Source organism: Hippopotamus amphibius, chromosome 9 (genome assembly GCF_030028045.1).
Source record: "Hippopotamus amphibius kiboko isolate mHipAmp2 chromosome 9, mHipAmp2.hap2, whole genome shotgun sequence".
In the NCBI taxonomy this organism is placed as follows: domain Eukaryota; kingdom Metazoa; phylum Chordata; class Mammalia; order Artiodactyla; family Hippopotamidae; genus Hippopotamus; species Hippopotamus amphibius.
In genome coordinates, this window is record NC_080194.1 from 142674516 (window position 1) to 142698308 (window position 23793).

Below are 23793 nucleotides of genomic sequence, written 5' to 3' on the forward strand. Positions count from 1 at the left end.
TTCCCCAGAGTGTACCATTGGTGTGGGGTGGGGGTGGGGGGGTGGCTGCAGTGTCTGATGCTGTGATGGGCGGGCATTATGTTTCCATCCTGAGCTCCCTGGGCTCACCCTCAGGGGTAACTGTAGTGGCTGATGGCTGCAGCAGCCTTTCTTTACTGATGTGGCAGGCAGCATTTTAAGTTCACAAATCCCGAGGATCGCTGAGGGGAGGAATAGGCACCCAGGAGTCTCCATAGGGTCCTAGGGTCACCCAGATCCCTGAAGAGGGCTCCAGGCCAGACTTTAACTTTTCGTTTTATTTTCAGTTGCAGTCAGCGAGCTTAGTCCAGAGCACCCCTGTCGTGCTTCCACCACCAGGTTCTCAGCCTCCCCATCCTGTTTTGTTCCAAGCCACACAAACTTGTGGTTTATTTTTGGAAGAAGGAAATTTGGGGCAGACCCTTGGGTGCTTAGCTGAGGTCTGGGAGGAGGAGGGGACCAGTGAGACCGATGCCCAGATATTGGCTTTCTGTGCACGGATGCCCAATAGAGGTACAGAGACAGTTTGGAGAAGAAAAGAAAGAGTAGCTTTATTCTTTGCCAGGCAACGATGGAACACAGCAGGCTAGCGCCTCAAGAACTGTGTCCCCCTCTGGGGAATTAGGAGAGGTCTTATAGTGTGTGGTCTGGGACAGGTGATAAGGGTTAAAGCAGTGACAGCCTTGTATTCTGCAAAAATGTAAAAAGGTCATAGCTGGCGTTAGGCAGCCCAGTAACTGTGTCTGTTGGCTCTGGGTTACTGGCTGTGCCCTTGTTTCTGAAATGAAGAGGGCTACAGGGGTAAATTGCTACAAGGGAGTGTAGGGGATGTAAATGCCAGGTGCAGGATGTCATTCACAGGGCAGTCAGTGTTCAAGGAGTTAGCCTTGCGAAGGACGAGTAAGAGGCACAGTGACACTAGGACTGCCGAACTCAGGCCAGTTTATGTTGTTTCCTTAGCCTGCCTGTTGTTCCTTTGTCTTCCTTGTGTGTCAGAAAAGGAAAAAAGCACCTCGTTTCTAATTCTGCTGCAACACGACAAGGACACAAGCGCTGGTACGCGGCTTCGAGACCCGGGAGTGGACGCCCGTCGCTGTGATTCCAGCGGGGCCGGACGCCGGCTCACAGGGCGCTGGCAGGATCGCTCACTCGCGTAGGATCTCGCGTTTTTCAGACGGCCCAGAGAAAAGCAAAAGCGCGCTGATTCAAGCACACGCACGGGCACAATCTGCGGACTAATCAGGAGCGCAGGAGTGTTTGGCCCTGCGAGGCCACCGTTGGGCGCGGCTATTCCACACAATACGGCGCGAAGCATCCTCCCAGTGGAAGCCTGACCCGCGGGGGCCGGGGGCACAAAGAGAGTGCCACGGGCGGCCTTTGGTTCCGAGTCCTCTCCGAGCCGGGTCTGTGGTGGCTGAGTGGCTCCGGGGACGGACCCGGAGCCCCCAGGACCCGCCGGCGCGCGGACCCGGAGCTTTACGGCCAGCCCCGCCCAGGTCTCGCGAGAGCGTGGGCACACGTCTCGCGATACGCGCGCGCGGGCGTGAAAGAGGGAGATCTGAGCTGCGGCGGCGGCGGCGGCCAGCAGGCTGAGGCGGCGAGGTGAGCGGCCGGGGTCGCTGCCGCGGGGCGGGGACCGAGCTGAGCCGGGCCGGGCCGGGCCGAGCCGGCGGGGTTCGGGCGGGGACGAGGCCGGGGCTGCCCGCTGGGTGTGGGTGCGGGCGCCGCCCCCGGGGCTGCTGCTGGCGCGGCCCTCCGCCCCGCGCACGGTCCTCCGTGCCTGGGCGCGCCCCGTGCGGCCCCCAAGGCCTCCCTCCCGAGCGGAGCGGCTGGCAGTGGCCGGGGTCCGAGGGGCGAGCGAGGGCCGGGGCGCGGGGGAGAGGCGCTCCCGCCCGGCCTGCGGGGAGCAGGCGCCCGCTGGCTGAGCAGGGCAGCGGGGGGGCGGTGCGCTCCGGGCTCCCGGCTCAGGGCTTGGCCTGGGAGCAGTGCACCTTCCGTGACGAGGCTCCTGGGGGGCTTGCGGGCCGGCGATGGGGCGGACGGAGCGCGAGCCTCGCCGTGTCGCTTGCCCGGTGGAGCGGCTTCGTTCCCGGCGGGGGGAAACGCGCGCGCAGCCCGTGCACCAGCTCCCGCGGGAGCGGCGTCTCGCGAAGCGGGAGGGCTGCCCGAGTCTGCCGCGGCGGCGTGGCGGGCACGGCCCCGGGCGAGGGGAAGGGTGCCTTCCGGGGCAGGCTGTGGCCGCCTGGCGGCTCGCGGGCCCGCGAGCGCTCCTTCCCTCCGCCTTCCAGCCCGCTTTCCCTTTCCAGCGTGAGGGCCAGCTGGAGGGTCCAGCCGTGTCGCGCAGGGGCGGAGGCGATGGCCGCAGAAGACAGGGGCTCTTCGTGCACAAGGCCTAGGTTTTTGTGAAACGTGAAATTCAGAACCAAACCAGGCTTCTTCACCTGTGGTGGGGGTGGGGTGGGGGCAGCTGTCTTCCGTGGGATGCTTAGGGGAGAGTCGTGAGGGCTGGCTGCTTCCTCGGGAGCACAGCGTGCGCCGGCGGGGATGCACACCTTCCGGCTGTTAGCTGTGCCTGGGACACTGGCACGCGGCCTGGTGTGAGGCGGTAGTCGCTGGTTTGGTGGTGCAGATTCTTCCCTGCTGCTTGTCCTCGGCCCTTCACACATTGGCCTATGGGGCACGCTCGCCCTTTAGAGCCAGGCAGACCCAGGTTCCAGTCGAAGTTCTGTAACTTTTGAAGCCTCGTTTCTGTCGTGTCCAAAGCCATGTGTAAGAAGACCTCATTCATCTCCCGTTGTTGAAGATGGCTGTGTCGTGTGTTAAATCACAAGCAGAGTTATAGTCACACTCTGTGGCAATAGCTGTACCGCCTGCCACTGGGGATTTGCTTTAGGCCCTGTGATCCTCAGAGCTTTGAAAAGTGGGGTCCTCAGATCACAGATGAGGAAACCAGCTCAGGAAGTCTCGGTGCTCAGCAGGTATCAGATACCGCTCTCTGAGGTACCTGGCTGGAAATGGTGGTAACGCTTGTCAGTGTCATCGTTAACCGGTAATTAGTATTGCTGTGGTCCTTGTCTTTACTGCCACTGTCCTGTGCCTTGTTTCTGATTCCCAGGAGCTAGGCTTTTTGTGAGTGCTTTGTGGGAGATGTGCCACCCGACTGCCAAACACCTGGTCTTGGGAGCCCTCTGTCTGTCGGTCCTGCTGGTGTGCAGGTCAGCACTCTGATGGTCAGCAGCTTGGTGGCATGTTGTCGTTTTGTGCCTCTATTTCTTCTCTGAGAAATTGGCAGTACAGGCTCCCAGTTAACTCCAAAGAATGTGGTTACAGTTGCTGGAATATTTTAAGGGCTCTGAGAGCATTAGGGGAGTGGGGCTGCCCAAGGGTAGCCCCTGACCGGGCGGCTGGCGGACCTGATGGCGCCTCAGAAGGCTCCCTGTGACCGTTCTCTTTTTTCCTCCAGAAGGGAAGTGGCCATGGAAGACCTGGGGGAAAACACCACTGTCCTGTCTACCCTGAGGTCTTTGAACAGTTTCATCGCTCAGCGAGTAGAGGGAGGATCTGGACTGGATGTGCCCACCTCTGCCCAAGGGTCTCTGCAGATGCAGTACCAACAGAGCATGCAGGTGAGTGGTGTGTGTCAGGATGGGGGCCTCTAGGTACAGACACCTGCCCTTAGGTAGGGCTGCTTCAAATTGCATGTAGCTGAGGCGGGTCAATGTTTTCTCAGCTTGGAGGCCAGCCGGCCGTCCCCCACATCTCCAGCATGAACGTTCATAGTTTTGGAGGCTAGCTAGAGGTCATGGTCTGGCCTGAGCTGTCCTGGCTCGAAAGCCTCAGATAACAGCCTGGAGTGGGCCTGGTGTTCAGCATTGTGCTGACGTTGGTGAGCTCGCAGACACTAAAGGTAGGCTTGGAAAGCCAGTTACTCATTTGATCGCAGGAAACAACCCAGACTGCCTGGGAACATGACCACTGGAACTGGGCAGCCAGCTGCTGGCTCCCTTGGTGGTGCAACACACGGGCAGGCTGTGTTGTAAGCACAGGTTCTTGGTCAGCCTGGCAGGGAAAGGCAGGGCAGTGAGTGAAGGGTTGGGCATATGATGGTCTCAGACTATGGGGGCCATTTGCACATCTTGGCTTCAGTCTGCCATGGGGTGATTTTTATAGTTTCACTTTGATTATAGTCTTATTTTACGTTATTCTAAGTTCTGGGCAGCGCTCGCTGTATACACAGTTGTAAAGGGTCAGGTCTTGTGAAGGACTTCAGGTTCTGACGAGTTGTGGGGTCAGTGCTAGTTGGGGCAGGGATCACTGGGTCCACACAGGGAGGGAGTGTGGTGTCTGAGCCTTGCCCAGGCCCCTGCCACTCTGTAGGCGCCGCGTCAGGCAGTCCCTGGCTTCTCTGCTTGCATTCCTTCTCTCCTGTCAGCCTTGCCTGTGCTGCAGCAGCCTTCCTGCTGTTATGTCCTGGGTCAGACCAGCCAGTGGTTTCCTGCTACTCTGGGAGTCCCGATGAGTCTGTGCCACGTTTAGTAACACTGAGGCTGGTGTGTTTGTATGCATTTGTTTGGTGAATAGTTGAATTACTTACTATGTGTCTGTTAGTGGGCGAAGTTACTCACTGCTCTTTTTTTTTTTTGGTAAGGACTGTCCTTTATTCTGAAATTAGGCCATTTATATTTGTATTTTAGTGTTAAAACACTTTTCTTTGAAATGGTGGTGGTAATAGATTTTAGGTTTTTTTGGATTTTTTGGGGGGTGTGTATGTGTTTTTATCCTTGCTCTCTGGCAAAATATGAAGTTGGCCGCTTTGGTCTAAAAAACAGTTATTTTTTTTTTAATGCAGATGTCTGGGAACTTTTGGCCTGTTGGAACTGTAGAGTCTAGAATTTCCAGGGTCCCCGGTTCTCACTCACCTGTGACCTGAACGTCTTCTCCAGTTGGGAGATCAGTAAATGAGAGCTGTAGCCAGCGTGAGCTGGTTAGAGCCACGTGGCACAGGACCTGCCTGGGAGCCCTGACCTTGGACCTGTCCTGTCTCAGGACTTCAGGCAGTTTTCTGTCTCTTTCCTCCCATGCCTGGCAGGTGAGGTCACTGAGCAGCTGCAGGTCTGGGGAGTCTGCAGGCAGAGAGCAGTGTCTTGCCTACTAGTCCCCGGCCCTGCTTTATTTTGAGGTTCCTGTTTGTGTGTGAAGGTGTTTATAGCCTGCTGTGCTATGTGTCAGAGTTGGCTTAAATATAAAAATATGTTAGGTGACTTTCTTTCGTATACCGTCTGTGTTTCCAGGAAGATGTGGCCAGTGGGTCTGTGTCTCTGGGACGCCTTTGTGGTACCCCCACCCCGGAGCTGGGGTCCCGCCATCCTCTGAGGAAGCTGGGCCCTAGCTGCAGGCTCAGAGTGAGACTAGGAAGGCTGAGTTGGACAGAGGGTAGAGTTAGGAGCTCCCAAGTGTCAGCGGGTGGGAATTGAGATGAGAGAAAATATCAGAGGGGTAAAGAAAGTGTGGACTTTGGTCCCCAGAGGATGTAGGGGAAGAGCGGAGAAGTCGTCTTTTCTCTGGCCTGAGGTTTCTCACCCCTGGCACTGTTGACATTTTGGGCGGGACAGTTTTGTTTTGCAGGACTTCCCTGTGCATCGCGGGATGTTTAGCAGCATCCCTGGCCTCTGCCCACTAGATGCCAGGAGCAGACACAGGCTGCTGCCCCGTCCCGTGGCGATCAGTAGTGCCTCCAGACAGCGCCACACGTCCCTGATGGAGACCAGAACCACTTTCTGTCCCAGTACTTCTTGATGGTTAATGTGCGTGCGAGTCACCTGAAGATATGTTTAAAAGGGAGATTCTGATTTGGGATCTGTGTGGTGCAGCACAAGATTCTGCATTTCTGTTAACTGCCCAGGAGATGCTGTGTTGCTGGACTGCAGGCCGTTCTTGCAGTGGTTGGGCTCTTCACCCGCCCAGCCCCTAAGCCAAGGCCCTTGCAGTCAGTGAGTCTGTGATACTGTTGGCTGTGTCTCCTGAGGCCCTCAGAGCTTCAGTTCCCCCTTATTTACCTGTCCTCTGTGGGAGGCAGACTTCTGGGAGTCCCCAAACTGCCAGCCCCTGGTGGACTGCAGTTTCTCCCACTTAAACCTAACACTAGGTGTTGTGGCCCTGGGGTTCTACAGATAGAATTAATAGCTCCAGTCAGTTGCCCTTGAGGTAGGGAGAGTACGTGGGTGGGCCTGACCCAATCAGGTGAGTCTTTGAAATATGAGTCCAGAGGTCAGGCAGAGAAGTCAGAGATACAGAGCAGGAAAGGGATTCCACACGTGTGAGATTCTCCCTTGTGGGCTTTGGAGGTGGGGAGGGCCGCGTGGCAGGGAACGTGGGCCGCCCCTGGGAGCTGACAGCAGCCCGAGCACGAGGCTCCTGAGCTACAGATGAGGACACAGCCTGCCGACTGTGTGGGTTTTAGCCTGTTGAGACCCTGATCGGAGAAGCTGGCTGTGTGTGCCCGGCCTTCCTGCCCACAGAACCGGGGGGGCCAGTATACGGGCGTGTAAACTGCTGCATTGGCGGTGGTTTGTTACACAGCACCGCAGACAAGCCCACACACACGGTCGTCTGAAAACACACCTTCCTCTTCCGTCCTTTGTCACCTTCTCTTGCCTCGCTGCCTCCCTGCACCCACTTCCCACCTGGGAGCCCAGCGTTCCCCCTTCCCCAGGGCTGAGGGACGGCCTTGCTGGGAGCAGGTGCCCAGTGAGAGAGTGTCGAGTGAGCCCCTCGCCTGCCTCACGCAGCTACTGAGACCCATCTTTCCTTTGCCTGTGACCCGTCAGTTGGAGGAACGCGCAGAGCAGATCCGTTCCAAGTCGCACCTCATCCAGGTGGAGCGGGAGAAGACACAGATGGAGCTGAGTCACAAGAGGGCCCGCGTGGAGCTGGAGCGGGCGGCCAGTGCCAGTGCCAGGAGCTACGAGGTGAGCTCAGGAGGGCCCTCCCCAGGGCAGGGGTGGTGCGCGTGCCTCCTGGTCCCTGGGGAGTAAGAGTCCCGCCCGCCAGGTCCCAGGTGCTCCACCTCCAGGTTTCCAGGGCCTGCCTTCCTAGGCCGCCTGAGGCCGTGGGTTGGACCTCAGGCTTGCTCTGCATCCCTGGGGAGGGCAGCATGAAGGGATGGCTGCCTGGCCATGTCCGCCCAGTGAGGTGCGGGCGGGCATTCGTCTCCGCTGGCTGCCGGGGTGCCCTCTCTCTCTGTGAGAATTGGAATGCAGGTTTGCCACAGATGCCAGGTGGCCTGGGGTTGACAGTCTTAGAAAGCCACCAGCTCGTGTAAGAGTCTCAGGTCCGGTCTGGTTCTTGCTCATATGGTTATAGGGCCTCAGAGCAAGGAGCCCCAGTCTCGGGCTGTGTCGTGCTGCCCTCGGCTTACCCAGGGCAGGCTAGGAAAGCGTCACCCCCTGTTACCCAGAGGAGATTACTTAGTGCATAAATTCCATGCGTCCTTTGCTTTGATTAACAACGCTTTGCAGGGTTTTTCAATAAGTGCTGATGAGTTGTGGAAATGCTGCCAAGATTCAGGCAGAGGCTTGGACCAGGAAGTCTCTGCCCTCTGTGCTTTCCCTGAGGAGTCTGGCCCCATTCTTGCCTTACTTGGCACATTCACACACTTTCCTGGTCCCTGTAGGAATAGCTGATGTCTTTGAGGGTGTGACGCTGATCGGATATATTTGAACCCGCTGTGCAGGTCCCTGGCTGTGGTGTGTTGGGTGGGCTCAGTAGCCCAGTACCCTGCAGGTGGGGTCCTGCTGCCTCAGCACGGGCCCTGGTGCTTCTCAGTGTGGCGGGGCTTCTGGGTTGTCCTAGGAAGGGCCGTCCTGGGGGAACTGGTGGGAAGAGGAGAAGGGAGAGGCTGTGGGAAGTGAGTCTCTGACAGTCTTTCTTGGGGAAACCCAAGGGTGCAGGGCTGACAGAGCTTAATCCGGGGGCCGCTCCTGAGCTTGGGCCTCCCTCTGAGAGGCCTTCCCTCCCTGCCCACAGACGTAGCTGAAGACGGCCCCGGAGCCGTCTGAGCCAGTGGTTTTTCAGAGTGTCCCTTTGAGTCGTGGGTGTCTGTGATGGTTGTTCAGGGACTGCCAGTTTGGCAGTGGGTGGAGAGGGCAGGTGGGTGGGAATCTCAGCCCTCCCACCTGGAAATACCTGTTAGATGGTGAGACTTTGGTGTCCAAGGTCTGGGGACCTGCCTGGACTGCCCCACGTGCACTTGGGACTGGCAGGCGAGTAGCGGTGACATGTCCTGCCCTGTGCCATGCTGACCGGGTCCCTGCACGGCCACAGCACCTTGCTTCTGCATTGCGGCAGGACACTGGGCTTCGAGGCCTCCTGGGGGTTTGTAGGCTGTACTCACAGCAACTCGTTTCCTTGGATCCCGGGTCAGAAGAGGACTGTGGCCCTGTCCGTGCTTTAGGAAGCCCCTCCTTGCTCTTGGGCTCGGAGAGTCCTGGTGTCAGCGCTGGCTCTGAGTACTGCAGGCCCTGCGAGTGCCCGGAAGGCAGGCCTTGGTGGGGGCTTCTGCGGCTCAGCTTCCGGATGAGAGGTCAGAGGTCAGTAGTGTCAGGCTCCACAAAACCTGGACTTGGTGCCTTCGCCCCTGAGACTCTGGCTCCCACTTTGTGGTCCCTTTAAGGCTCCTTGGGCTGAGGGTAACCTCAGTAGCCGACGCTTGACCCTTTGGACCCCGAGGGATCGTCAGAGCGTGGAGTCCGAGTCCTGTGCCTTGCTTACCCGCACACGCAGCCCCTGAGGGTGCCAGCGCAGGGTGGCTCTGAAGCTTTGTGGGAGACGAGGGCCCGGAGTCAGGTGTTCCTGTCTGCAGGCTCCTGTCCTCACCAGCTCTCCCTGCCCAGGCGTCCGCTCTCTGGGTGTGTGCCGACTCACTGTGGCAGCAGCTGCTGGAGCTGCCGAACTCAGAGGCGTCTTCCCAAGGGCCAGTCTGAGTGGGGTTTCTGTGCTCCGTCTCCTCCCTGCAGACGGTCACTGTGAGCAGCGGTCAGTGATGGTGGGGGTGACGCGTGCCGAGTGCCTCCCCGAGGGTGCTGTGCGATGTGGCCATGTGCTGCTGTGGCCAAGCGCTCGCCTTGGAGGGGGCCCCGGCTGTGGCCCCGGGTCAGTGTGGACTTGGCTGTTGGCAGCTCTTCTCTGGGCCTCAGTCCTGTCCCGAGGGTAGGGTGGGGTCTGCCTGCTCAGACTCTCTCTCACCAGGCCCGTCCTTCTTGGCAGCGCGAGGTGGACCGCAACCAGGAGCTCCTGACGCGCATTCGGCAGCTTCAGGAGCGGGAGGCCGAGGCGGAGGAAAAGATGAAGGAGCAGCTGGAGCGCTACAGGCTGTGCCAGCAGAGCCTAGACGCGGCCGGCAAGAAGCTGCGGGAGAAGGAGGACGGCCTGGCCGAAGCCGGCGAGGTGAGGGGCTGCGGCCCCGGGCCGGGGGCTCTGCCCTCCCCCCACGAGCGGTTTCTCTGGGGAAGAGAGTGAATGCGCTCCCACTTGCAGCGCTGTAGCTCCGTGGCAGCACTGCCGTTTAGTTCTGCTTCCCACGTGTGCCTGTGGGTTTTGCATGTCAAAGATATTAATTTTCCATTCTGTGGTTTTCAGTTCATACGTTGAACACTTTTTTTAGTCTTTGTAATTACGATTTTTAGTGGTTGACTAATCTGTTTTTGGTCATTTTCGAGTGTTTTGCTTTTTTTATACACATACACCTTGATACAGACATACACGTGGTGGATAGCTCTACGCGTCTGGCGTCTTTGTTTCTGTTGAATGATCGTATTTGGACACATCCCTGGCGGGGGGGGCTGTAAGATCACCCATCACAGTTCTCTCTGGCTTTTGCTGCCCTTGCTGTGGCCATTGTTGAGGGTTCTGCTTTCACTGTGACTTCTACGTGTCACGGGTAGCGGTGTTGTCTGGAAATACTTGTGGGCCCCCCCCCCACCGAAGGCATAAGTGGATGCCTCTGGGTTTGCGTTTCTTTGCTCAATAGCAAGGTGTTCAGCATCTGAGGACATCTCTGGAACCAGAGCGTGGCTGCACCGTAGTCCTTACTGTCTCTACCAACTGCACGTTGTATAAATTTTGGAAACAGAGCCCAAGTATTGGTGCTGGTGGAAATTGGATTCTCTGACCTTTCCTGTCCCTTCGCTGTGCTGCTCAGAATCACAGGCGCTGCGAGGAAGAAGTAACACTGCCGGGGAGGGAGTCGGGCCGTGGGACCGTTGGTATTCTGTCTCTGCGTGGTTTTCTCTCCTTGATAGATCTTCGGAGCCAGCTCCAGGTTATTTTTGCCTTGGCAGCGCTGGAGAGCGTGTTAGGGTTGTTCTTACATCTGTCTCCTCGTGTGGATGTTGGCAAGAGCGGAGCTGTGAGCGCCCTTGAGACAAGTCCTCCCGCCCTGCTGTGTGTGTGCCCGCCTGCCCGTGCTCCATTGCAGGCTTTTCTAGAGGCAGCTGGGGGGCCACGGGGGTGGGCATGTCCTGCACATGGCTCGGTGAAGAGCAGGTTGGGGGGACCCTTACCACGGAAGCTGCAGAGCAGATGCCAGGGAGCCTGGCATGACGAAGGTTGCGGCCATTTGGGACGGAGACGCCCGTGTTGCGCCTCTTCCTTTGCGCCCCCATGGAGGAGCTGTCCTTGGTTCTGAGTCTAGGGCTGTAACCCTCCCGCCTCTGCAGCTGTGCTCTCTCGTCTCGGTGCCCTGGTTTAGCGCTCCCACTCTCTGAGGTCATCTTGTTGATGGCCTGGCTTCCGCACAGCTTTGTCCTCCACGGGGCAGGCTGTCTGACCCCAGTATTCAGCACCGCGCCTGTAGGGTTATTTATCTCAGGAAGAATTCTCAAAGGACATGTTCATTGTTAAATATATTTTTATTACTTACGTTCTTCTTTGAGTGCCAGGTTGATCGTCGCTGTTGTAATAAGGGAAACCATGCAGGTTGATAAGAGGGTGGGACACAGGCCCTTGTGTCGGCCTCTCTGGGGGCCTGTGGGGTGGACCGGCGCGGGTGCATTTAAACGGGCCCTGGGCTGGACAGGCGGAGGCCTGCCGCGGCCCCCTTGTTTGCAGAGGGTGTGCTGTGTGAGTGGTGCTCACTGTGGTGAGTTTGCCGGTCCGTCCTTTTGCTCTCAGCCTGTAGGCTGATGTCTGGCTCCCAGAGGCTGGTGGGGGGGATGTTTCCGCTTCTTAACTTAGAGCAGCGCCCCCGAGCGGGCTGGCTTTTCCTGTTGGAGGCGTGCTCTCTTGCCCCAGGAAAGCCACAAGTGAAGTCGCATCACCAGAAGGTTGTTTGGGGCGGGTGCAGTCTGAGCTGAGGACTGTGGATCTGCCCCAGTGTCCGTCCAGCGGACTCGCTGTCCCGGAGGCTGTGCACTGGGCCGCCTCCCCAGGCCTCCCTCTGCCTTCCTCAGCGACTGCTTCTGGCCTGCGAGCGCTTCAGTTTCTGCGGCACTTGTGCAGCTCCCGTTCATTCTGTGTGGCTCTTGTGTCATCCTGAGGACAGCCTCAGCCCCTACTTCTGACTTCTTGGCGTGTGCCTGGCTTGTTCCCAAGTAGCGTCTCGTGTATAGCTGGGTTGGGGGGTGCGGTGGTGGAGTGGGGGTGGTTAGAGAAGGAATCCCGGGCTGAGAGACAGCAGGTGTGGAAGGAGAACTGTACGGAGCCACCACAGACTAGGGGGCTTTGTAGACACTGGTGGACAGGGACGACAGGGGGCGCGTGAGGCCCAGGCCCGCCTTGGCTGGCAGCTTCCCTGTTCCTCGTCACTGAGGCAGAGACGAGGGCTCTGTCCTCGCCCTCAGGAGCGGGATGGGAGGGGACCTGTGCGTTTCTTTGTGAGATGCTCCCCTGCGTCTGGCTGCCAGAGGCCTGGGTGAGCTGCTTTCGTCTGTCTCGCTCTCAGACCATCACTGCACTGAAGGGGAGGCTCTCGGACCTGCAGTGGAGCCTGATGAACCAGGAGATGCAGGTGAAACGCCTGGAGTCCGAGAAGCAGGAGCTGAAGGAGCAGCTGGACCTGCAGCACAGGTGAGCACAGGGCACCTTCCAGGGCAGGTGTCTCTGCCCCTTTGCCAGCTGAGCCTGGTCACCTGGATGCAGTTGGCCTGAAGCCTGCCGGCATGTGTGCTGAGCTGGACGTCCACTTGTTAAGCGTGTGCAAGACCCGGGCTTGCTGTCCTGTGTGTGCCCTCTGTGGCCTGAGCACCCAGCGTCCAGGAGTGTCCTGTGCACGGAAGCTCTGAGCATCCGCGAGTGCCCTTCCCGTGCTGTCCTCCCCGGCCACAGGCCGTGGGGGCCACGCTGAGGCCTTCGAAGCCAGGACAGTAAGTGCCAGAACAGAGCGGTGTTTCAGATGTTCTAAGAAAAAGAGGCGGGGACAGTCATTTCTCCCCTTCTCTGGGGGTGGGAGACCTGCTTAGAGGGAGCTTCCACAAAAGATACTAGGTTTGAGTGAGATTTTGAAGGCCCTGGAGCGGGGGGTGGGGGGGAGGACGGGGGTGGGAAAGGATGTTCCGGGGAGGGGGCCCTCTGAGCACAGCACGGCAGTGTGGAAGAGCGCGCCGGGAGCTGCGGGCAGAAGACAGCACTCTCCCAAAGCTCGTGGCCTCTGCCTTAGCAGGTGCTGTCTTAGGAGAGTTCTTGCCGCGCGATGGAATGGGGTGGGGGTCCGTCCTGAGTGGGTTCTTGGCGCTGGCTGTTCCGGGGCAGCAGACGCTCCTAGTGTGAGAGCTGTGGGGACGGCAGAGAACTTGCAGGTGGCCTGGACTTAGCCACCTGCCCTGAGACTCAGGCCACAGAGCCACTGACGGGCTAAGCCCTGGACCCTGGGGCGTCCTTGCAGGGAGCGTGCGTGTGTGTGCACCCGTGTGCTGGAGAGCTTTTAGAGGGAGGGCAGTTGCTGGCCTGACCACGTGCCTGTTTCTGCCTGTGATGTGCGTTTCTCCTGATAGGAAGTGGCAGGAAGCTAACCAGAAGGTTCAGGAGCTGCAGGCCAGCCAGGAAGTGCAGGCGGACCAGGAGCAGAGGATTAAGGTGAGTCGCTCCGTTTCAGTGCCTGGCCCGTGTCTGGTAGCCTGGTAGACGTCACCGTGCTGGGCTCGGCCCCCCTGTGACCTGCGTTTCTGAGCTTGGCGGGGGGGCCGCTCAGTGGCGCCTGGTGGCAGTGAGCCGCCTGTGCGCACTTTGGCTGCGTGCGCGCTGGCTGTCTCCTTGTGCGCCGGGCCCTGAGCCAGCGCTGGGCGCCACGCTAGACAAGAGGCGCGCTCCTGCTCCCAGGCGGCTCGTATTCTTTTGGATGAAGATCCGACTCAAACACGCAGAGTGAGGAGTGCACGTTTGGCAGCGTCAGGTAGCAGCAGCTGCTGGGCAGGTGGTAAAACGGCTGGAGAGGGCGAGCGGCCTGCCCGACGCCGCACAGCTGGCGTGTGGCCAGGACGGCCCCAGAGCCAGGGCGGCGGGACGCCAGCTCGGGCCGCGCTGCCGCACCGGGGAGGACGCGGCCGGGGAGCCGGGGACTCCTGGGCCCTGTGACGGCTGCCTGTGCCCTTAGAGCCATGTCCACGCTCCGGGCCCCGCCCTCGTGCTCGGGCTCTGTGCGCCCCCAGCTCCAGCGTGTCAGGTCCCAGCCCTCCCGGCTCACGTTCGCCTCTGTTCTTCCCGTGCTGTTCTCTGCGGCTGCAGGCCCGTCTGTCTCGCCTCCCGGCCCTTACTGCCTCCCACGACCCATTCGTCTTCCCTGCCCCACAGGCCCGTCTCAGCCGTCGGTGCACTTCTTAGCGTTGACTTACCTGCACGGCCTGTCTGTCTGTCCTATGCTTTTCCCTGCAGAGACCTCATCTGTCCTCCGTGTCACGCTGTCCCTGCTGCTTGGCCCGGAGCCGGGGCCCTCAGTGTTTGTTGAATGCCCGCCTGGTGTGGTCCTGGTGCCGGGCTCTTAGCCTGTCCTGTGACACGTCACTGTCTAGTCTCGCTGGTGTCTGCATGTGTCCTGGGGACTCCATGTAGCGAAGGGGAAAGACTGTCCCCACCATGCGAGGACTCGGTCATCGCGCTGTGCCCGGGAGCGGCAGGCGGGCCAGCGCGGGAAGGGTGGGTGTTGACGCACGGAGCCTTTGCTGCACGTCCGTGTGCCAGACGTGTGCTGGGCTCCTGCCCGCAGGGGCTACCCTGGGTCGGTCCCCTCGGAGGAGGCTGCACAGAGGCCCCCCGGCTCAGCCGGCGCGGGCTGCCCAGAGGCCAGGGGCCAGGGCCGTGGAGCTTGCTGTGGACGCGGGCCCATTTGGTGTCTGTGACTGTCTCCTCTCTGTCTCCGGCCTCGGTCAGGATTTGGAGCAGAAGCTGTCGCTGCAGGAGCGGGACGCCGCGGTTGTGAAGAACATGAGGTCTGAGCTGGCGCGGCTGCCCACGGTGGAGAGGGAGCTGCGGCAGCTGCGGGAGGAGAACGCCTGCCTGCGGTGAGGGGCGCGCCTGCTCGCGTGTGTGTGTGTGTGTACATGTGCACGCATGCGTGCGCACAGCCTCCCTGGCTCAGGGCTTGGGGGCAGCCCCTGCTCCAGGGGCTCCTGCGCGTGTCCCTGGGGTGGGTGGCTGTCTGAGTGACTTTGCTTCCGGTGCTGCCAGGGAGATGCAGGACACCAATGGGCTGCTGCGCGAGGAGCTGGAGGGGCTGCAGCGCAGGCTGGGGCGGCAGGAGAAGCTGCAGGAAAGCCTGGTTGACCTGGAGCTGGAGAAGGAGGTGAGCTGGTCCCCGCGGGCGTCCTCAGACTGGGTAGAGCCCCTGGATGGTTTAGTCCTGCGTTCCAGCTGGGCTTGTACGGTGGGCAGAATAGTGGCCCCTAAAGACAGCCCCGTCCTGCTCCCCAGAGCTGTGGATGAAGGGGGGACCTAAGGGTGCTGACCGGTGGCCTGTGGGAGGGAGACTCCCCTGGGGCTCCTGCTGCCCCCCCCGCCGGGCCAGCGTGCTCACAGGTCCTGACAGGTGCCCGAGGGGTGGACGTGGTTGGAGCTGTGTTGTGTGAGGAGGACTTGGCGTGCTGCTCTTGGTGGCGTTGAGGATGGAGGACGGGGCCGTGAGCCAGGGAATGTGGGCACCTCTGCAGGCTGGGATGGGTGAGGAAATAACGTCTTCCCTGGAGCATCCAGGAGGAGTGTGGCCCTGTGACCCCTTGATCTAGCCCAGTGAGGCCTTCGCTGGACTTCTGACCTACGGATGTTGTTCTCAGGCACCGAGTTCGTGGTAGCTTGTTTCAGTAGCACTGGGAATACTTACCAGGTGCTGAGTGGGAGAGAGGCGGTGGCTCGTGGTACCTGGAACAGGTGTTGTTCCCACCTGTGGACGTGAACAGATGCCCGTGCAGAGTTTCCTGTCCCTGTGTCTGCTGCTGGGACTCACCGGGGGCATTTTGTGGGATGTCATGGAGACGGCCGTGCACGCTGGTGTGAAAGCATCCTGGTTCTCTTACTGGGCACACCCGCATGAAGGCTCCAGCCCGGCGCCCTCCTGTCCTTCCACGCTGCTTTCCTGTGGCCACACTCAGTGACCTCCCCTCTGGTTTGCTTGCATACGTCATGTCACCACTTCCCGTCGCTTCCCGTCTGGCCGGAATGCTCGTCAGCTGGCCCCACAGCGGGGTCACTGCCCGCGGAGACATGGAGGGGTCAGAGCCCCCATCTCTGCAGGCGCTGCTTCTGTAGGCACTTAGCCGGAAAAGGCAGTCCCGGAGCCGAGCGCGTTTCCTCTGGACATGCTGGAGTTTGAAGCGGGTTAAGAGTCTGTGTGTGGTCACACTGCCTGGGTTTCAGTCCTGCTGTGTGTGCTTGCTGGCTCTGTGACCCTGGCAGTACCCTTAACCTCTCTGTCCACCTGAGTGACGAGGAGTAAGTGTCCCTGCAGGGCTGTGAGGGTGAGCTGAGTTCACGTAAAGTGCTTCAGCAGCGGTGAGCGTCGGCTGAGCGCCAGCTGTAGTGATAGGGTTACCAGCCAGGCCCGGCCCCGGCCCACGGTCGGGGCTCAGGCAGTCCTGGGGTGGCTGAATGAGCGCTGTGAGCGGCACTGCGTGTGGCCCCGGGTAGGATCAGGGGGCCAAAGGCACGCTGTGCAGAAAGGGAGCGAGACTCCGACGTGGCGTGTGGATCAGTGTGGAGCTGCTGTGAGAGTCCGAGGGCAGGAGACTGGCATGTGGCCGCAGGGCCCTGCCCGCTGTGTGTGTGTGTGTGTGTATGTGTGTGTCCCCGTCTGCCCTGGGGCCTGGCGGAGAATGGGGGCGAGGCCGTGGGGCCTGGCGGTTGCAGTGCCCAGCGTCTGCTCCCTGGGCACAGGTGGTTATTGCAGGAGCGTCCGGGAGGCTGTCTGCCCCCCACCCCCGTCCCCAGCCGCAGTGCTTCTGGCCTGCTGGGCACCTTGGGGTTACGGGCCAGGAGTGAGCGAGGCACTGAGCACGTGGTGCAGCTTCAGCAGTTGGGGAGCAGCCTGTGTGCTCTGGAGCAGACTGGCGGCAGACAGAGGCCAGGGCAGGCCGTCCTGGAGGATCAAAGAGGCTTGACGCTGTCCTCACCGTCACCGACAGTTTTGTGTGATGCTTTTCTGTCTGGGGGTCGAGGCGGGCGTGGTGGGGGAAGCGGCGATTTGTCACGGAGGAGGACCGGAGGGTCCTGGCGTCCTCGGACGGAGGTGATGGGGCACAGTGCTCTGAGGGTCCTGCCTTCTTGTCTTTTCAGAGGCTGCTGACGAAGCTGCAGAGCTGGGAGAGGCTGGACCAGACCACGGGCTTGAGCATCAGGTAGGCAGGGTGCGCTGGTGCCATGGGGTCCCCACCTCCTCCCCACACGGTCGGCACCTTTGGCCGCGTGGGCCCTGCCACCCTGGTTTCCTCCAGCAGAGGCCCTGCCTGTGGCCGCCGAGGTTTACAGAAGTGGAACCAGGGACTCTCCCTGCAGAGGACGGACGTTCTCGGCAGGGTGCTGGCAGGTGTGGCCCTGTGTTGTTGGGCTTTCTTCAAGGACTCTTTTTTGTTTATACTGAGGAAGTAGTTGTCCTTAAGGGAAGTCGTTTCTTTTAGGTGGTTGTAACAAGTAAAGATAAACAGAGTCTCCAGGGGCAAAAACAGGAGAACGGTACAGCGGGTTGTTCCCCATAAGGCCCCTGCAGCAGCCTCGGCCGGCAGGTAGGTGGCAGGCGGGGCTGCTGGACGGCGAGTGGGCCTGGTTCTTGGGCGGGCACCTTCCCACCGCTCCCTGCTGCCAGTCCCGTCTGTAGTGCTGCCTGTCCGGGGCCTCTGCCTCTTTCTCCGCGGTCGGCCCTCAGCCCCCAGGCCCCCTGCTGACCGACTTTGCCCAGCCGCTCCCATCTGGGGGGTGGGGGTGGGAGATGGATCGTTTAGTCAGGGGCCTGCGGCCTGTGGTGTTTAAAGAGCCTTTTGTGTGTCTGCTTGTGCGACTTGAAGAGTGTGTCTTCTCGGGTGTCCTTCCTGTTGCTCTTGGAAACTGGGCCACGATGGAGAACCTCTTCAAAGGGCTGACCTGTAACCATGGCCTCTCACTGCTGTTCCGGGACCCACGCGGGCTCGATCGCACCGTGGACTCCAGGTGTTTGTCACTTGAAAATGCTCCTCCGTTTTCTTTCTGCGTTGCTGAGTCTCAGAGGACAGACTAGGCTGCTGCTCCCTCCTGAACTTCACCTGCGGAACCCGGGCTCACGTAGGGCCAGCCCCCGCGGGGCCTAAATGTTTTGGGCTTCTTCCTGTTCTCCGGGCTGATGAACTCACGGGGAAGCGTCCCTCCCGCTCCCTGGGAGGCTCTCGTCAGAAGAGAAAGCTCCGTGACTTCTTTCTTACGCGGGAGGTCAGAGGCCCTCTCGTGCCCGGTGGCACCAGCTGCTGGAGCGTTTGAACGCCTCAGTCAGGCCAGCAGGGCCGGTGCATAGCCAGCTGCCGTCTCTGGCCAGAGCGGCACGAGGGTCAGTGCTCTGGACAGGGTGGAAGGTGCAGCTGCTCCTTGAGACCTCTTGGTCCCACTTCTGCACCTGACCCCCTCCCCCCACAGTGGCACGCGGCGAGGCACGCGCCGGGGGCTTCTGGGCTGGTTCTGTGCTTGTGCGTGTGGTGTGTTCACCCCGCCTGCCCTGAGTGACCAGGCCCCGGAGGAGGGGGAGGGAGGGGGTGGTCCGTGCCCACCGGCAGCTTAGGGTCGACAGGAGAGGCGGGGGCACGTGTTTGTGGAAGGGAAACAGGTGGTCAGCGGAGCTTGGAGTCCCATCTGCTTTCCCGCCTGTGAGAGTGTCCTTCTCTCTGGGCCCGTCTCTTGACCTTGGGCAGGGCCGCAGAGCTGGCCTTGCTGTGCTCGTGGAGGTTAGACATGTGTGCGCACCAGTGCCGTGCATGCTGCAGAGCAGTGAGGTGTGGGAGGCAGGGGCCGGGCTGGCTGCCCTGGGCTCTTGGGGTCCCTGGCGGGGCCCCCGTAAAGAGAAACCTTCTTTTCACGTGCTGTGTGACAATTGTACCTGGGGCACTTCTGGAGTCCCCTTGGAAACCTCAGTTCCCTCGCCTCCCCTTTCCTGTCCCCACTAGGGCGTTCGGGGCCGGCCTTCACCTCCGGCAGCTCTTGCTCCACTTACGTGTGTTGCGTGGCAGTTGGTGGGTCACAGGCTTGTGGTGTGAGTGTGGCCTGTCAGCAGACTCACATGGGGAGTCTGGTGCAAACACAGATCCTGAGCTGAGCCCAGGCTCGCTGGGTCTGCCTCTCCAACGCTGGACTTCAGTCTTGGCGTGACCATAAATACTGAGAAGAGTTTGGTGCTCTTTTTTTGCCAGATTTTGGGCAGTTATTAGAGGTTTCTGAGCAGGGAGGGTAGCTTGGCGGAGTTCATGTCTCATGAAATTGGGTATGGGCGTGGGAAACAGGCAGCGGGTTCTTGGACACAGGGAGACCTGAGGACCCATTGCTGTGGGGTGGGGTCCCTGCAGGAAGCTTGGAAGGGAGAGAGGGGCCCTACTGCGGGAGGTGGGTGTGGTAGACATGAGCTCGGAGGTTGCTCCAAGGTGATACTGTCTGGGGGCCACTGCCTGGTGGGCGGAGGTGGGGTCCTCCAGGAGCCAGGGACACCCTCGGTCACCTCCTTGGTCTTCAGTGCAGCGGAGTGACTGTGGGGCCGTCTCAGACCCTGTTAAACTGAGGCTGGACATCCATCTCTGTGACCCCAGCGTAGCCCCTGTGTGTTGTGGGGTCTCTTTTCCACCTGTTCCCACATCTGTAAATGGAAGAGTTTTCTGAAACGTTGGTTTCTCACCATGGGGTCACGCATCTCTCTGAGAATCTGACGGAAGTCACACTTTTTCCGCTCAAAAACACAGCTCTGTGAGTGGGTACGTGTGGACATGAGATTCTGTGCGCTCGTCCAGGGACACTCCCCCGAAGCGTGATCAGCCAGCTCCAGCGGACGGAGAAGTTGGAGTCCGGCAGTTGCCCTGGCAGCAGAGGTTCGAGGTTGCTGCAAGGGTGTTTGGCCTGGCCTGGCAGGTCTTTAGGTCAAGGCGTTGCCATGATTTTGCTCATTTAGGGCCTGTCATGACCCCAGGCTTGGCCGCTGTCCAGGGTCTCTGTGGGTTTATGAGAGCTGCCGCCGCTCGGTGGCACACCCCCCTTGGTGATCCTGGCTGCCTGTGACCTTGGGACCGGCTGCCTGCAGCTCCGGCTGGCCCGCTGCTGTGCCATTGTGGGACCTGGTGCTGTGACCAGGGTCTTGGTGAGCAGGGCCGTGAGGGGCTGAGGTCTGCAACTCTTGCCTGCCTTTGGGGGGCCAGCCTGCTCCTGTTGACTCTCCCACGCCCACCCCGTCGTCAGCCAGCCTTTGTAAGACCCTCACACCCCTGGGATCTGTGAGCGTCTGCTGTTTCAGACCACATGTTCTCTGCACAGGCTCTCCTTGGAGAGGCTGTGCCTTCTCTCAGGTTCTCCAAGGGCTCTGTGGCCTCGCAGAGGTTAGGAACAGAGAAGGGTCCGCATGGCATGACAGTGGCCACTCTCTTCCTAGTCTGGGATTATCTTAAATCCCGAGGACCCGGAGATAACAGGGTGGAGGGAGGTGACTGGGCGGGTGGGTCAGCTGGTGCGAGCCCATAGGGAAGCCTGTTGGGCTGAGTGTCCTTTTCTGCCACACACGCTTGTCCGCCCTTGATGTTGACCCCTTGTCCCCAGCACACGGGTCACGTGAGTCGGGTGCAGGTTGGCCCCCCAACGTTGAGGGTGCCAGGGAAAGCCCTGCACGGGTGAGGCTGAGGCGGGGAATGTGCTCTCGGGGGCGCTGGTGTGGGGAGGAGGGTGTGCGGAGGGCGGTGCCGCCCTGAGCCTCATTCCTTGGGAGCGTAGTCTGTCGGGATGATTGGAAGGTACTGAAGAGGGACAGCCTGTGACGTGTCTGTGAACCCCCTGGGGATAAACTTAACAGAGATGCGAATGGGACCTATACGCCTGAAACGGTAAGGTGTGGCTGAGAGAGATTAGAGGTGAGCTGGTCACAGTGCGTCCGTGGAGAGATACTGTGTTCATGGATCAGAGGACTCGGTGTTGTTAAGATTTTTCATAGATTCAGCGCAATCCCAGTCCCAGTCCCAGGAGGCTTTCTGGGGGAGAAATCGACAAAGTGATTCTTAAATTCCTATAGAAACGGAAAGGACCTAGCATGGCTGTCAGAGTTCGGAAGAAGAACGGGTGAGAGGGCTTCCAGCAGCTGGTGCAAGCACACTGTGAACGGCATTCGTCAGGACGGGCGGTCACGGCGTGAGGACGGGCGTGTAAGTCAGGGCAGGATTCCCTGGAACAGCAGGGGATCGGTACAGATGAACACACAGATGCCTCATTCTGTTCACAAGATGAGCTCAGTGGGGCCTGGACGTAAGTGTGGAAACTTCTGGAAGCTTGGGTTTGGCAAAGAGTTCTTACGCCACACAAAGCGTGAATCATAGGTGAAAAAAACTGGTAAGTTAGACTTCATCAAGATTTTTGCTTTCAAAAGGCACGGTTAAGGAAAAAAATGAGGCAAAACATAGACTAGGAGAGAATATTGGCAACGTGTGTGTCTGAGGACTTTTATCCAAAATACAGGAAAAGTTCTTCCAGATTGATAAAATGATCCAAAAAAAATGGATGAAAGTCTTTGAACAGTTAACGTTAAGATAGAAGTGATGAAAAAGGACAGGAAAGGTGCTCAGTGTCGTTGGTCACGAGAGGAGCACACAGGAGGCCACAGCGACACGCTGCTCCCCACGCCGCGAGGACGTGCAGCAGCGGAGGGTCCCGTGTGCTGCCGGGACCTTGGGACCCGGCGCAGCTGCTGCGGCGACAGCTGGGCCGCTTTCTGCCTGGGCGCCGCCCCCCGGAGAGACGGCGACGTGCGGCCTCACGGAGGCTCGCGTGTGCGTGTTCACACAGCCACACACGGAACCCAGGGAGGTGTCCCTCAGGTGAGCGGACGTCACCCAGCAAGAAGCAGGCGGAGACAGGTGCCGTGTGCGGGAGCACGGGTCTCATGGGGCCAGAGGAGCAGCTCCGTGAGTTCACTTCCTCCAGATGTCAGAAAAGGCAAGACTGACCTGTGACGGAAGGCAGCGAGTGGCTCCTTGAGTCTTGGGTTGGGATGTGATTGGGGGCCTGGGGGCCCTCACGGGATGCTGGCGACCACCTGTGACGGTCGTGCAGCGGCTTACACGGTTGTGTGTGTGTCACACGTGAGTCACGCCTGTCTGAGGGCGACGAGTAGTTGGCGCTCCTGACGGCTGTGAGGGGAAGGAAAAGGTGTCGGCGGTGGCCTGGGCCGAAGCCAGGAGTGGATGCGGGTGCTTTTCACAGCCTTCATTTTGGGGAGGGACCCATCGCTCAAGCTTGTCAGAGGCCCACGGAGCTGGGAGCAGCCCAGGCCTTTTCAGCGTTCCTGGACCTTGGGGACTTGGGGCAAGTGCTGTGGGAGTGTCGCCATGGGAGGCCAGGTGTGGGCTGCAGAAGGTCAGGTAATTTCTTGGTAAACGCGGGCTCTGCAGAGGAGGAAGGCAGAAAGTGCGGGTGGCCTTCACCCCTGCCACGCTGTCGCCTCCAGCCTTGCGCTGTGTCACGGCTGCCTGGCCCCATCACGCGGTGCTCCGCGTATGCCTGGGGGTGCCATTCTCACGACAGGATTGAGGGGTGGCCCCGGGGTGGGCGGCTGGGTGATTCTGCTCTTACCCCTGGTTCGCCTTTCTTGGCAGTGCCTGATAAACTCCTGTGCATCTTTCGAGAAATGGTGTGTGTACGTACAAGGTCTTTTTCTTCCAGTTTTATGGCGATATAATCAGCAAACAGCACTGTGTGAGTTTAAGGTGCACAGCGTCGTGACTGGACTTCGCACACTGTGAACTGATTGCTTATAATCACATCTGCTGTCTCCTAGATGCAGAATTTAAAAAATAACAAAAAAAATGTTTCCTTGTCCTGTAAGCTTTCTGTGTGCCCATCCCCCCAAGGGTGCTCATTCTGTGCTGTCACCGCGCAGCCTTGCTTTGTTTCACGTGGTTTCTGGCGGTGTTTCTGCACCCGTGCAGATAGGTCTGGGGAGTTACTTGCAGGATCTGCGCGGTGCTCCGTAGCCTGGGGGGCTCTCAGTCACCTCGCTCCCCCGCGGGTGGACATTGAGGTGGTTTCCAGTGGAGCTTTCCCCCCACTGATAAGCAGCATTGTTTTGGTTGGATACGTTCTTAGAAGTAGAATTTTTTACCTTAAAAGATACACGTGTTTGACCGAATTGCCCTCCAGAAGCGTGTGCTTGACCTTTCTGTCCTCGTGTGAGAGCGACGTCAGTTGCTTCGGGCCGCGTGCTTTCAGAGGTTCTCGCAGAGACTCGGAGTGCCGTCAGGCGGAGTGAGGGGGCAGGAGTCTGCAGCGGCTGGGCTTTTAGAAAACGTTTTTAGCGGCGTCTCTTGGGGGAGCCTTTTAAGTAGGCATGGAATGCCTGTGGAGTCCTCTTTCGCCAGGCCCCTGATGTCACAGAGGGAACAGCGTGCCCGTGGCATGGTGCCGCTGTGACGGGCTCCTTCCCCGCCCCCTCGTGCCTGTGTCTGGCCTGGTCTCAGTCAGGCTGGGGGGCACCGTACCTGCCGGCGTGAGTGACGGTGTGACGGGGCTGTGGGTTGTGGAGGATGCTGGCACCAGGGAGTTGGAGGGGCAGGCGGGCTTCGCTGGCTCTGAAGCCTGGCCGCTGCGCCCCTGAAACTGCTGACCCATCACCTGGAGTGAAAGCTGGGAACTGACAAGGGCTGGTTTGGATGTTTCCCAGAGCATCGGTGGGCGGGCCAGATGACAAGGCCTGGGGACTGGCTCCCCTGATGCGTGAGGCCGGTTAGGAGGCGGCGAGGGGGGGCATGATTTCCTCCTGAGAACGGCTCTCACCGAGCATCCCGGACGCGGTTGTTCCTGTGGTGACTGGGCTCGAGATGTCTAATGACCTGGGTGTTGGCTTGATCCATACAGGAAGTGCTGCAGCTGCTCGGGAAGGTGGCTGGACTGTCCCGCATCTGGGTCGTTTTAATTGTCTCGGTGTGGTTTTCTTTGGAGGCGCGAGAGGAGGAGGAAGGGAGAAGGCTTTGGCCTTCTAGGCCCTTGTGAGCGGGGCCCCTTCTGGTCCTGTGTGCTGATGCCTCGGTGGGCTCAGCCATGTTCTTTCTTATTGTCGGTTCATTCATCTCCTCCCGCATTCCCCACGAGCCGTTCTCAGGGAGC

General features: G+C 59.9%; 1 protein-coding gene across 11 annotated transcripts in view; it reads left to right on the plus strand.

The window, feature by feature from the left end:
- Window positions 1-1550: 1550 nt before the first annotated feature.
- Window positions 1551-23793, plus strand: part of MAD1L1 (mitotic arrest deficient 1 like 1) — a 352049-nt gene continuing 329806 nt past the window's right edge. For 2 of the 11 annotated variants that reach the window (XM_057695711.1, XM_057695710.1), the window contains exons 1-9: window positions 3114-3233; window positions 3482-3644; window positions 6846-6986; window positions 9283-9462; window positions 11957-12081; window positions 13005-13086; window positions 14377-14507; window positions 14674-14788; window positions 16771-16832. In XM_057695711.1, the coding sequence (XP_057551694.1) occupies window positions 3166-3233; window positions 3482-3644; window positions 6846-6986; window positions 9283-9462; window positions 11957-12081; window positions 13005-13086; window positions 14377-14507; window positions 14674-14788; window positions 16771-16832 (1067 nt within the window). In that variant the 5' untranslated portion in view covers window positions 3114-3165. Of the gene's footprint in view, window positions 1621-3108; window positions 3234-3481; window positions 3645-6845; window positions 6987-9282; window positions 9463-11956; window positions 12082-13004; window positions 13087-14376; window positions 14508-14673; window positions 14789-16770; window positions 16833-23793 lie in introns of those variants that run through there. The other 9 variants (XM_057695715.1, XM_057695716.1, XM_057695706.1 and 6 more) reach the window with 8 other exon arrangements.